The sequence below is a fragment of the Pterocles gutturalis genome, unplaced genomic scaffold, assembly GCF_000699245.1.
Source record: "Pterocles gutturalis isolate BGI_N339 unplaced genomic scaffold, ASM69924v1 scaffold13741, whole genome shotgun sequence".
NCBI classification, from domain to species: domain Eukaryota; kingdom Metazoa; phylum Chordata; class Aves; order Pterocliformes; family Pteroclidae; genus Pterocles; species Pterocles gutturalis.
In genome coordinates, this window is record NW_010103255.1 from 48351 (window position 1) to 60619 (window position 12269).

The window sequence follows — 12269 nt, forward strand, 5'->3', positions numbered from 1 at the left end:
AGGAGTTGCAGTTCAAACTGCTTATTAAGATAACCTCCTGTGGAGCAGTTTACCTCTCATGTTGTTTTTTATGTCCTTTCCTTGTCTTGTTTTTATTTGGCAGTAAAAATACATTCTGTCCTGTTTTGCAAAACCTGGAACTAAGAATAACTTAGGCAGCACATACAAAGTTTTCTAAGTTGTTTCATGTGACAAATATTAAAATAATGATCAAACATTTCTGGGACTTTACTTATTGCCAAATTCAGTTAGCCACCCAGAAAAACATAGGAAATTCTTACAAATATACTCACTAGGTCTGATATTTATGTTGGTGGGAGTTCTGAATTAACAGAAACAGAAAAAAAAGCTTAACAGTTTGGCCCAGTTAGATGCTTCCAAAAAACTTACAGGAAGTTTCATACATGTGTATAATCTAAATATTACCTTTCTTCCTTTTCTTGCACCTTTGAATGGGTTTGGTAGCTCTGCTCTGTTCCTCCATATGTATCCACATGACCCAGTATCAATGTTTCTGTGTCATTTTGCAGTTTAAAAAGAGTATTTTCTAGTCTTACATTCTCATGTTCCAGTTTGTGAAAGGAAGCTGTGAAATTTCCATGTTCTTTGTTAGATAAATCTATACTCTGTGAAAGGAGATAAAACCATCATTAATTAGTTATTTTTTTCACAATAAATGGATGCTGGTATTTTTAGTAAGCAAACACAAAACAGTGTTCTATGCTAAAGAAAGACCTGGCTACCATAAATAATCATGCAGCACTTATAGCAAAGCAAGCGAATGGCCTCCAGAAAAAAAAACACACTGTGGATAAATGGAAAAGAAGTGATAACAGCCTCTATAACACAATAAAACAAATTAAAATTTCTCAGCAAACATGCATTCAAAATATTATTGTTGCAAATTCATCACTTGCTTTGTAAAACTTATGACATAAAAGCAGCCATAACAGCTATAGCTGCAGACTGCATTGCTCCCTCCAGTAACAATTCCACCAAAAATAACAAGAAAAATTACAGAAGTTCATTACTGCACTAGATACAGGGTATGTCTACAGGCACAATTTAATATCTGTGTTGAGATACAGTCACCTTCAGTTTCAGAAACAGTAAAGCCACATTAGCACGGTGCTCTCCATCTGTGTTACTAAACCCCGCTTCTCACTTGGGTTAGCCCACATGGTACACAGGTCAAAATACTGACAGTGCAAAGCCACATGTGCACTGTGATCAGGGGCTGAAGAAGCCCATCCACTAGAATATCAAGAGGGGAAGATGGAGATTAGCTCTGGAAGCTGACTAGCCAGGATACCACACTCCTTTTTTGTCCTGTCACTTATTCCATGAAGCCTATGCTGCACACCTGAGCCAGCTAATCTGGAACTGCCTCTCTGCAGAATACCAAATTGCATAGTGTAAATAACAGTACACTGTAATCAATGGAAAATTCTCAAAAGATTTGTCAGATTACACACAAAAGAGTAAAAGCCTATACATTTTATGAAGTTGTGCTTTCATGTACTTCTAGATTTACTTTATTCTTTTGGAACCCAGTAACTCAAGGGTATTAAGGATCTGGTTCTTGGTACACTGCTAGCAGAACCGGGCTCCCGCACCTGAGAGCTTGGCTATTCCTTGCACTAACTAGCCTGATGTCATCTCTTCCTATAAACCTTGCCTTGCTTAGCTAGTTTTAGGGGAAATTTATAAGCCAAGCTGGCATGGAAGTGCCAGAAAGGATATGAAAATTTAATATTTTGTTCGAGGGTCGGGGGTAGGGGTTCACCTATGTCTCCCGCGTGGAGAGGAGTGGCAGAACAGAGGAAAAAGGAGAATGCTAAGTCACCCCACCACTGATAGCTCCACCCTACCACTAATAGAATCAGCAGTACATTTATAATGGCATGAACCCCAAAACTGAGCTGGCAGAGCTACATTGCTTTTGAAATCTAACAAGTAACCCCGCCTGACGATGCATTGCACCGTACTGACTTGGGCTGGCACTAGCTGGAGGGGTCTGTGTAGCATTCTACTGTACTGTCCAAACACATCCATAAAAATCTCTCCAGTCTCTGCAATCTTAATATCAAATACCTCACAAATTTTAATGTTTAGATGCTCACAATACACTAGCAAAGTAGGAAAGAATTATTAAGTCCACAAACACATTGGATGTGTGTAGTGACCTTGGTATATCTAGAAACTGGGTTTTACTGTGAAAATTTAACACATGCGTGATATCTACAAGGATTCTTGTCAGACAGCTCTTCTCAGTCTTCATGAAGAACATCTCTGTAAAGAAGAGCTAGATTTGCATACAGACATATGTTTCCACAATAATGCATCATATATATACATACACATATCCATAATGGTGTATGTGTACTTATAGGTGTGGAAAAATGTGACATTTTTTCATGCATTAGTCAGGCTACAAGAAGAAAATTAACAGGCTACAAATCCCCCAAAGATGAATTTACAGCAGTATTTACAAGCAACATTCCTGTGTTTTGCTAGTGACAGATAAAATAACTGCAAATGTTCTGTAAGCAGGGGATGTTTTGAAGCTTTTTGTGGAAGGCAGTGCATATAATATTTTATTTGTCCATACAAACTGTAGTTCTACATATTATGGGACACTTATTATTAATGAAACTCTAAATATCCCCTGTTTGGAGAGTAATAAATACTAAACTCGGAAAATAAGCTGGGTTGGGGCAAAACGTGCTAGTTTAAATATCATATGAACAAAGGGGAAAAATAGTAAAAACGGGCCATATTTTTTATCTATGAGAATGAAGACTGTTTAAATGTTTTCTGAAATAAGTGACATAATTTACAAAGAATAGGCTCACAGAAACTGTTTAGTGTCTAGACAGTTACAGAACATTTAACTTACTTCTAGTTTACTACAATTAAGGTCAAAATTATTCCTAGCTAAATCCATCTTCAGACTGTGGGTGAATACCGCTTGGTTTTGATTATGTCACACACCTCATTTTTTTTTATTTATTTATTTTACACAAGCCAGAAATCTCTAAATCTGCCATGATCTCAATCTACATTTACAACAAATATAAGTAACTATTCTGCATATTGCATAGATGAAAAAAAATTACCGTGCAACTTTTACACTCCTGGTTTTCCACCATCTCTTTTAGATGTGTATTTTCAGATTTGATAACTTTGTATTGGAAATCCAACAACTATGAAAAGATTAAATTCTTAATTAAGTACAAGAATATTACTATTAACTTGAAATAACACTGAGTATAGATATATGTAAGTTTAATTTTACAAATTACACATCAAGAATTATGAAACTATATATATATTTTTTTTTTTTTTTTAAATACGGCTATACTAAAGCAGAAAGAAGTCTTAAACTATCTCTAAAAGATATACAAATGAAATGCCTCTGATTTTATTCACGTTTTTGAAAGAAGTAATCACTTTAGGAAAATAAAAGAGTTCACATACTATTACGAGACATAAAGAGGGGCAGATTTTGGAGGCCGCTGAAACTGGATGAAATCCTACTCATGAAGCCTAGGAACGACACGCACTCTTTTAGTGATATGATAGGGAATAAGGCCTGGTAGGTACACAGTAGGAGATATCTCTAATTTTTCCAAACACTAACTTTCCTATTGTCAAAAGTAAAGTATTGCATTAGTCACAATTTTCAATATGCAGTGATTCTCTCAGAAAACCCAGAGATACCCAAAAGCCTCTAAATACGAAGGTTCTTTTGGTTTATAAAACTAAGTAATGAAGATAACATATTTGCTTTTAAAACTGAAATTTGCCATTAAAACACTGGTATCTTAGAGTTTTCATCTTTAAAATTACCAGAATTTTCTGAGCAGATTTGTAACATACTTCAAAAAGATTTAAAAAAACCTGAAAAATTAGGAAGTGTTCTAGATAATCTAAAAAATGGTTCTAATGATAAAGCCCACATAACAACAACAAACTGGAAGTTCTCAAGATCTTTTGCATGTTAAAATGGTAACTACATTTGATGGTCAGAATGAACTACAATTTGGAAGTACAGTTGACGTTTACTGGTGCTTTCTTGTTCCAGTATCAATTTGGTTGCGTTAGTAATACTTCACAGATATTACAGCACTGCAGATGAAAACTACAGCAAGAAACGTAATGTCTTTCTTCACAGATAATGTATGCCATTATCAATAGTGTGGAGTAAAATGATCTAGGCTGGTTTTGCCTGCTTGCATACCTGTTGTTTTGCTAACAATTTATCTTTTATCTCTAACTCCATTTTTAACTGTCTTTCCAGAAGACTAGCTTTCTCCATGATAGTTGCTATAGTGATCTCCTTCTGATGAAGCTCTTCTGTCAGGTCAGAGATTTCTGTCTTCATTCTTTCCTGCTCAGAGCGATGGGACTGCTCCTCTCGATAAACATGGTTTCTTATCTGTAGCAAATGTGTTTCAAAAAGAAAAAAACATTGTGCAGTAAATATGAGTGCATCACTTGCTACCTACCTGTGACTTTTTTTGCTGTTGCTTCCAAGACACCAATTTTTCTAACTGAATCAGAGATTTTTGAGTTTGTATAATAAAATGTCTTCATAAGTCAGTGCACATAGCTTTATATATTTTTACATCTTTTTTCAACCCTTGTCTTGTGCTTTCATTTGCCTATTCGGCATTAGAAATGAAACAAATACAAGTCATTTAAATCAACATTTAAAAAGAATGTAATAAAAATAATGTTACTTTTAAGAATTGGAATTTATGGCAAAGAATATCCAAGGAAATATCTATTCAATAGACCTAAGTATGATTTATTTATATTGCTCCTAAGTTAATTTAGGTTTAAAATAAATTTAATGCAGCTTAAATTAACTTAGTAGCAATAGAAATAAATCAATCTAGAGACTCTTTAATGAGAAACTATGTTAGAAATAAAGAGCATATACAGTAAATCACTTTATAAGAATTTTTCCTGCCATTATATATAAAATATAAGGTCAAACCTTCTGCACTGTCTCTTGTGCAGAGTTCTACAAAGAATCAACACAACAATTGTTTTCATAATCTTTCTACTATAACCAACAATTTGTTACGGATACATTTTTTTATTATGTGAGAAACAAAACTACAAAAACCAGCACAGTGACCTTTGAATCCATTTTAATAATGCCTTGTAGTACTGTACACAACCAGTAACAGATGGCATTTCATTTTTATTTATGCAAACTACACAGAAATACTAGAATTGTAAACAAATAGATGTAGATGCAAAAAACTAAGAGCTAGATCATGACTATCATGCCAAAATTGCTTCATCCAATTAGAAATACTCCTGCTTACAGCGCTACTCAGCAAAACCCCTACATGCCTGTAAAGAGGAGTTGTGAGCATCCTCTGCTCCTGAAGTGTTTTGGCCTGCCAAGCAATATGTCATTGCACAGTGCCATGCCACTCCTGCTGGCACACAGCACTTCTGAAATCATAGATTCACAGAAGAGTTTGGGTTGGAAGGGACCTTAAAGATCATCGAGTTCCAACCCCCCTGCCATGGGCAGGGACACCTCCCACTAGCCCAGGTTGCTCAAAGCCTCATCCAGCCTGGCCTTGAACACCTCCAGGGATGGGGCATCCACAGCTTCCCTGGGCAACCTGTTCCAGTGCCTCACCACCCTCACAGGAAATAATTTCTTCCTAATATCTAACCTAAATCTACCTTAATTCAACTTAAAACCGTTACCCCTCATCCTATCCCTACACTCCCTGAACAAGCGTCCCTCCCCATCTCTCCTGTAGCCCCCCCTTCAGGTACTGGAAGGCTGCTATAAGGTCTCCTCGGAGCCTTCTCCAGGCTGAACAGCCCCCACTCTCTCAGCCTGTCCTCATATGGGAGGTGCTCCAGCCCTCTGATCATCTCCATGGCTCTCCTTTGGACTTGCTCCAACAGGTCCATGTCCTTCTTATGTTGAAGGCCTCAGAGCTGGATTCAGTACTCCAGGTGGGGTCTCATGAGAGTGGAGTAGAGGGGGAGAATCACCTCCCTCGACTTGCTGGTCACACTTCTTTTGATGGAGCCCAGGACACGGTTGACTTTCTGGGCTGCAAGCGCACACTGCCGGCTCATGTTCAGCTTCTCATCAACCAACACCTTGAAGTCCTTCTCCTCAGAACTGCTTTCAGTCCATTCTCCGCCCAGCCTGTATTTGTGCTTGGGATTTCCTCGACCCACGTGCAGGACCTTGCACTTGGCCTTATTGGACTTCATGAGTTTCGCATGGGCCCATCTCTCAAGCCTGTCAAGGTCCCTTTTGATGGCATCCCTTCCCTCCACTGTGTCAACCATGCCACACAGTTTCATGTCATCAGCAAACTTGCTGAGGGCACATTCAATCCCACTGTCCAAAACAACACTGGTCCCAGTACTGACCCCTGTGGAACACTGCTCAACACCGGTCTCCACTTGGACATCAAGCCATTGACCACAACTCTTTGAGTGCGACCATCCAGCCAATTCCTTATCCAGCTAAAGGTCCATCAAATCCACCACTCTCCAATTTACAGACAAGGATGTCATGCAGGGCAGTGTCAAATGTTTTGCACAAGTCCAGGTAGATGATGTAATTTGCTCTTCACTTATCCACCAACATTGTAACCTCATTGTAAAAGGCCACCAAATTTGTCAGGCACTATTTGACCTTAGTGAAGCCACGTTGGCTGTCAGCAATCACCTCTTTATTTTCCATGTGCGTTGGCATAGTTCCCAGGAGAATCTGCTCCATGATCTCACCTGGTGAGACTGACTGGTCTGTAGTTCCTTGGGTCTTACTTATTTCCCTTTTTGAAAATGAGGGTTATGTTTCCCCTTTTCCAGTCTGCAGGAACTTCACCAGACTGCCACAACTTTTCTAATATGATGGATAGTGGTTTAGCAACTTCATCCACAAGTTCCCTCAAGACCCGCAGATGTATCTCTTCGGGTCCCATGGAATGCACTGTGATACATAGTTCAAACTAAAGAGCACTGCCCCAGACGCTGCAGCAGGTGACTGATGAAGCTTAGCCTTCTGTGGGTACCTGCCATAATGACTTGTATCAGTTGATCTGTTAGCATATCTTACATCTGAGACCACCTACAAACTACTACTTAACCTCCTATAGCCTGTTAATGACTGATAGTCTTGGAGGGTGTATTACTTGCCTTGTATTATCTGAATCACAGTGATGCTTAGGCATTGTCCCTTCCATTATTTCAAGGAAGCAGCTAGCTCTGTTGTTAGTGCACAGAATCAGATGCTAATTTAACAGCTATACAACTACCTCCAGAAATGCATTTTATTTATGAAACTTTTTCATATATGAAAATGACAGGCTCTCCTAAATCAACAATTTCTCCTCCTGGTCTCTGCTGCATATGCACATACCCAAGGTCAGTACTCTGCTCTCTTTTAAAAATCCTATATTGCAGTTAAGATCTAGAAATATTTAATAATATGAAATACCTTGTTTGGCTCTTCTCGTTGGCCTTCTTGACTTTGTGCCAATAGTAGTAACTCAGCATTTTTATTTTCTAGTTGGTCAGTTAGTTGTACACAAGATGATTGATGCCTTTAAATGAGAAATAAACAAAATATGAAACAAGCAGAACGTCTGATAACCTTTACCTTATAGTATCCTCTCCGCAGTGTAAAACCATGGAAAATCTGCTTGCTGATGAAAACCAAACAAAACCAAACCAAACCAAAGATTTGGACTAAACCAGGCTGGATTTTAGGAGATTTTTAGAGATTAAGGACAATACAAATGCATGCAGAAAGAATTCTGAAATCTTTTGCAGACTGGTATTTCATATAATCTCAAAAAATATAATATAATATAATCTACAGTAGATTAGATAAAAGATAAACATAAAAAGATGAACATTTTACTCAAAGGAGGTTAGGGAGAATCTTAATGGCACTGCTTCCAAAGTGTTTTAATGCTGAGAAAATGAAAGGGACTGTAAACATATAAATAGAAATATATGAAATGCATTGATTTGTAAAGATCTAGGCAGCATTAAAGCCTTTTAACAGAGACTTCAATCTTGCCATATGTAATTGCCAATGAAAATGTTTACTCTAAAATTGTTTAGAATCTGACATTTGAATCCAGAGTATCTTTTTAAACAGACTTAATTTAAATCAAATGTAAGAAAGAAGTTATTAGCTCAGAAGTTAAATATTGTCTTCAACATACATACTTTATTTGAATTTCCTGCATATCTTTATACTCTCTGATTTTCAGTAATTCTGTATGCAACTGTTGACATGCCAGTTGTATCCTTCTCCAGAGAGCATCCCGTGACTGCAGCTCATTTCTCATTTCGGAAAAGCCTGCTTCCATATTCTAAAGAAACAAGAAAATATATAAACAGTTAAATAAAATTGGATAGTTCAAAATGCTGTATTTTAACGCACCATTTTTGATACCTGTATAATTTGTATGAAAGGACATACGTGCTTTTATTTTGAGTTTCATTTCTGAAAAAGGCATTGCTTTGTGTCAGTTCCTTTTCCAGAAATGTCATCTAAAAATCAGATGCTGAATATTCTTTAGCTCTTGCTATGTTCCAATGCATCTGTCTCTGAAACTATCACAGCAAACATTATTCAGAAGTTCTTTACTGCACTAAAGGCATCTAAAATACATAGTTTGTATGTTTCAGCAAGTTCTGCACCCTAGAACGTGCAAAAAATAGTGCCATAAGTAACTTCCATTTTCTGTTTGCCTAACAACATTTCCAAATTTATAAGCTTGAAAACTACAAATCTAGAGAAAGGCAGGATTAGTTGCATGCCTTCATTAAATGTTGCCTGGAAGCTTGGAGCAGATACATCTAGACTTATCTACTTAGATAAGGTGCGCACTCAATCATCTCCAAAACTAATTCTATCTGGATTGAGTTAATTGCTTATTTAAATGAACATCACAAAATTTTCAAACAGTTACAAAAAAGCTTTTTCTTAGGGATTCCACAAATCTTATCTGTATTTTACCTTAAATTTCTGATTGATAATGTGATAGACAAGCTGAAGACACATGTTACGTTTGGTATCATAAAATTGGAATTCCCCAAAAAATCTGAATTCCCCCAAAATATACTGAAAACATACTAAATATAAGAACTTGTAAATATAACCCATGAATAACAAAAGTAGCAATAATGATGAGATTCTTGCAACAATAATATCAAGAGAATACTTATTTCCTCTCACTCAAGATACAAAAGCATGTTCCAGATTAAAAAAAAAAAGGATTTTCCAAGGATGTTGATCCTTTGTCTTTAAAACTACCACAGTAAAACCACCAGTATTTTTCATAAATTATACATTTTATTTTAATATCGTTTCCATGTTTAAAAGCACAAATAAAGCCTTTAAACTTTCAAAACACAACTGGAATCCAGAAATGACACAAGGAAGGAACTTCAAAGCCTTATTTCCCTTAGAGCTTCATATTAGAATGACCTTCCTTCCAAGAAGCCTGTGGTTTTCCTCTGTCTGAAAGGGCTGTTGAAGTCAGATATGAGGCACTATTGCGTTTTTTATAGGGGCTGCATATACAGATTCATTCATCTTACCCTTTGTTAAATTGAGTCTGAGAGACCTTTTTTAAACTCTGAAGTGCAAGTCTGGGCATAGTCACATGAAATAAAGCTTAATGAATTGTTAAAATTGTCTGCAAGACTTGCTTATGATCAACTGCATGACTTCAACATTCAAGAAATAGCTGCAATTATTTTATAACATATGAATTTGGGGGAGGGTCAGCCCTCTGATTTCATTCTGGGGTGGATAAGGAGAATGAATGCTGCAAAATTGTGTGGTGGAAGTCCTGTCATCTGGCAGACTGCAGTCATCATACATATTTACATAAATCGTATTTTCTTCTGTGAATTTTAATAATAGTAGGAACAACAGCAGCCACAGCATCAGCCGCAATAATAATTGCAACAGAACTTCAGGTCAAGAGTTTCACACATCACTTCAGAAAAACAATTTAGATATGTACCACTTATTATTTTAGGAAATATCTATTGCATCTAGTTAAAACACCAAAATGAAAATGAATTTTGAACAAGAAAACTTCAGGTTTTGTTTAGAAAATATCTAATGAAATATAACTTTTTAAGAGTCTGTTTCAAGTTAAAAAATTTACCAAATCCTCTCTTTTCCTCTCTGAAAGGTTTTGTTTCAACTCGCTTCCTGTGTTTGATATCAAAAGGAAGTCCCACAAATTTCCTGATCATCTCTTGTTCTAATTTTACTCAAAGCTGTTCAAACTTTTAAATACAATTATACACTATATTTTTATGTAAATTAGTGTCCGGTAGCTGACTTAATGAAGACTTTCCAAGAACCAAGCCTCCTGTGTCACGTTTTCAGGCTGCCTCTCATGTATGGCTGCAATTACATTTGTCAGACCATTCAGAAGGTAGAGAAATAGACTGCAGTCTCAGTTTGTATCTTCTAAAGTACACATTTTCTGTACAGCTAAACAAACTGGTCTTCCATACATTTCACTTCATCACTGTTTCCTTGCTAATTAGTAGTATGAGAGAAACATTTAGAAGCAGACATGAAATGGTCAAAGGCATAGAAGATACATGAGGCACAATACTAGGCTTGCAGCCATTGCCATCAGCCATCTCCCCACCAAGCTTCCCATCTGCTCCTCCCTCCTTCACCCACATCAGGTCCAACAGTTCCCATCCTCCACCTAGCACTCCTTCACGTAAACCTGCTTACTTCTGGTTGACAACAGGCCTTGTACTTCCTTCTTTCTCATACAGATATTCCTAAAAAATATTTTCCCTGAGCGACTTGTTTTCACTGTACATTGACTTTACGTAAGTGTTTCGCTTCTGTGGCTACTTGTAAATGCGGCTTGTCTAACTCACAGAGCAGTATTCCACGCCACCAGCACAGTTATTCTGCAACTTTCTGTCCTTGAGTTGATAATGTTATGTACATCTAGCTCCACTTCTACGTAAAATGTCTTCAGTGCTTCCTACAGCCCCTGAATTCTATTCACACGATTACAAAAATCTTCTTGCTTGAAGATTTTCTTAAAGGCGACAGCACAATGACATCTACTCTCTCTGTCACACAGCATTTATCTACCTGCTCCAATTATCATAGAGGAGAGGAGAGGAGAGGAGAGGAGGAGAGGAGAGGAGAGGAGAGGAGAGGAGAGAAGAATATTTCAGTTGGAAAGGACTTACAATAATCATTTAGTCCAACTGCCTGACCAATTCAGGGCTGCCCAAGTTAAAGCATGTTGTTAAGGGCATTGTCCAAACGTTATCTTAAACACTGACAGGCTTCGGGCATTGATCACCTCTCTAGGAAGCCTGTTCCAGCATTTGACCACCCTCTTGGTAAAGAAATGCTTCCTGATGTCCAGGCTAAACCTCCCCTGGTGCAACTTTGAGCCATTCTCATACATCCTATCATGGGATACCAGAGAGAAGAGACTGGCACCTCCCTCTCCACTGTGATTTGTTCCACTCCATATGCCAGTCCCACTGCGTTTGCTGGCAGCCTTTTTAACAGGCCCCAAACCAGACGTTTTTGCTTGCATAGCGATAGCTTGTATACAGGGAAGTGACTCAGTGAACTAAGGTGCAAATGAAAGGTATAAACAACACATGCGCTAAACTTTGCTGTTCTGACAACACCTGAAATTAACCTCCACCACAAATATATTAATTCCGATAAAGTATATTGCATACATGTGTCAGATGCACCCTCTCTGACAAAGACCAGGGCTTCAGGATCATGGTTACTGTGACTGGTGTCATGTACACAGTCGCGGGAAGATGGGTTCCCAGGACAATGAGGGTCAACATGCCCATATATGACCACAGATCAAATTCGACTAGGGGATAAATGGGGTCCTACTGGAGGGTGAACTCAATTCCGTCCTCCTCAGAGCAGGGGATCTGCAGTCGGGGACTCTGCCTTTAGGCTGGGACGCCACCTAAGGAAACTCCATGAGGTTGAGAGCCCTCCCTTTGTTTAGGTGAGTGAGCACACATTTTGGGTCATTGGCCCTAAAATTTAAGAATTCTTAAGGCAGCATGTAGCATTAATTTCTAAGGGACATTTTGGACCTGTGGATTGTAAATGTTATCAGTCTTAAAGCAATTTCGGTTAAAATAAATGTAAGCTTAAATTCATTATCAGTTTGTTACAAATAAATCCTGTTTATCACCTCATCTAAATTTCT

General features: G+C 37.7%; 1 protein-coding gene across 1 annotated transcript in view; it reads right to left on the minus strand.

The window, feature by feature from the left end:
- The window catches only part of CCDC67 (coiled-coil domain containing 67), a 44023-nt gene that overhangs the window by 11718 nt on the left and 20036 nt on the right, over positions 1-12269 (minus strand). The window contains exons 7-11 of the mRNA XM_010086657.1: positions 8239-8384; positions 7499-7604; positions 4244-4441; positions 3120-3206; positions 427-626 (exon numbers count right to left, since the gene is read on the minus strand). Of these exons, the coding sequence (XP_010084959.1) occupies positions 427-626; positions 3120-3206; positions 4244-4441; positions 7499-7604; positions 8239-8384 (737 nt within the window). The remainder of the gene's footprint in view (positions 1-426; positions 627-3119; positions 3207-4243; positions 4442-7498; positions 7605-8238; positions 8385-12269) is intronic.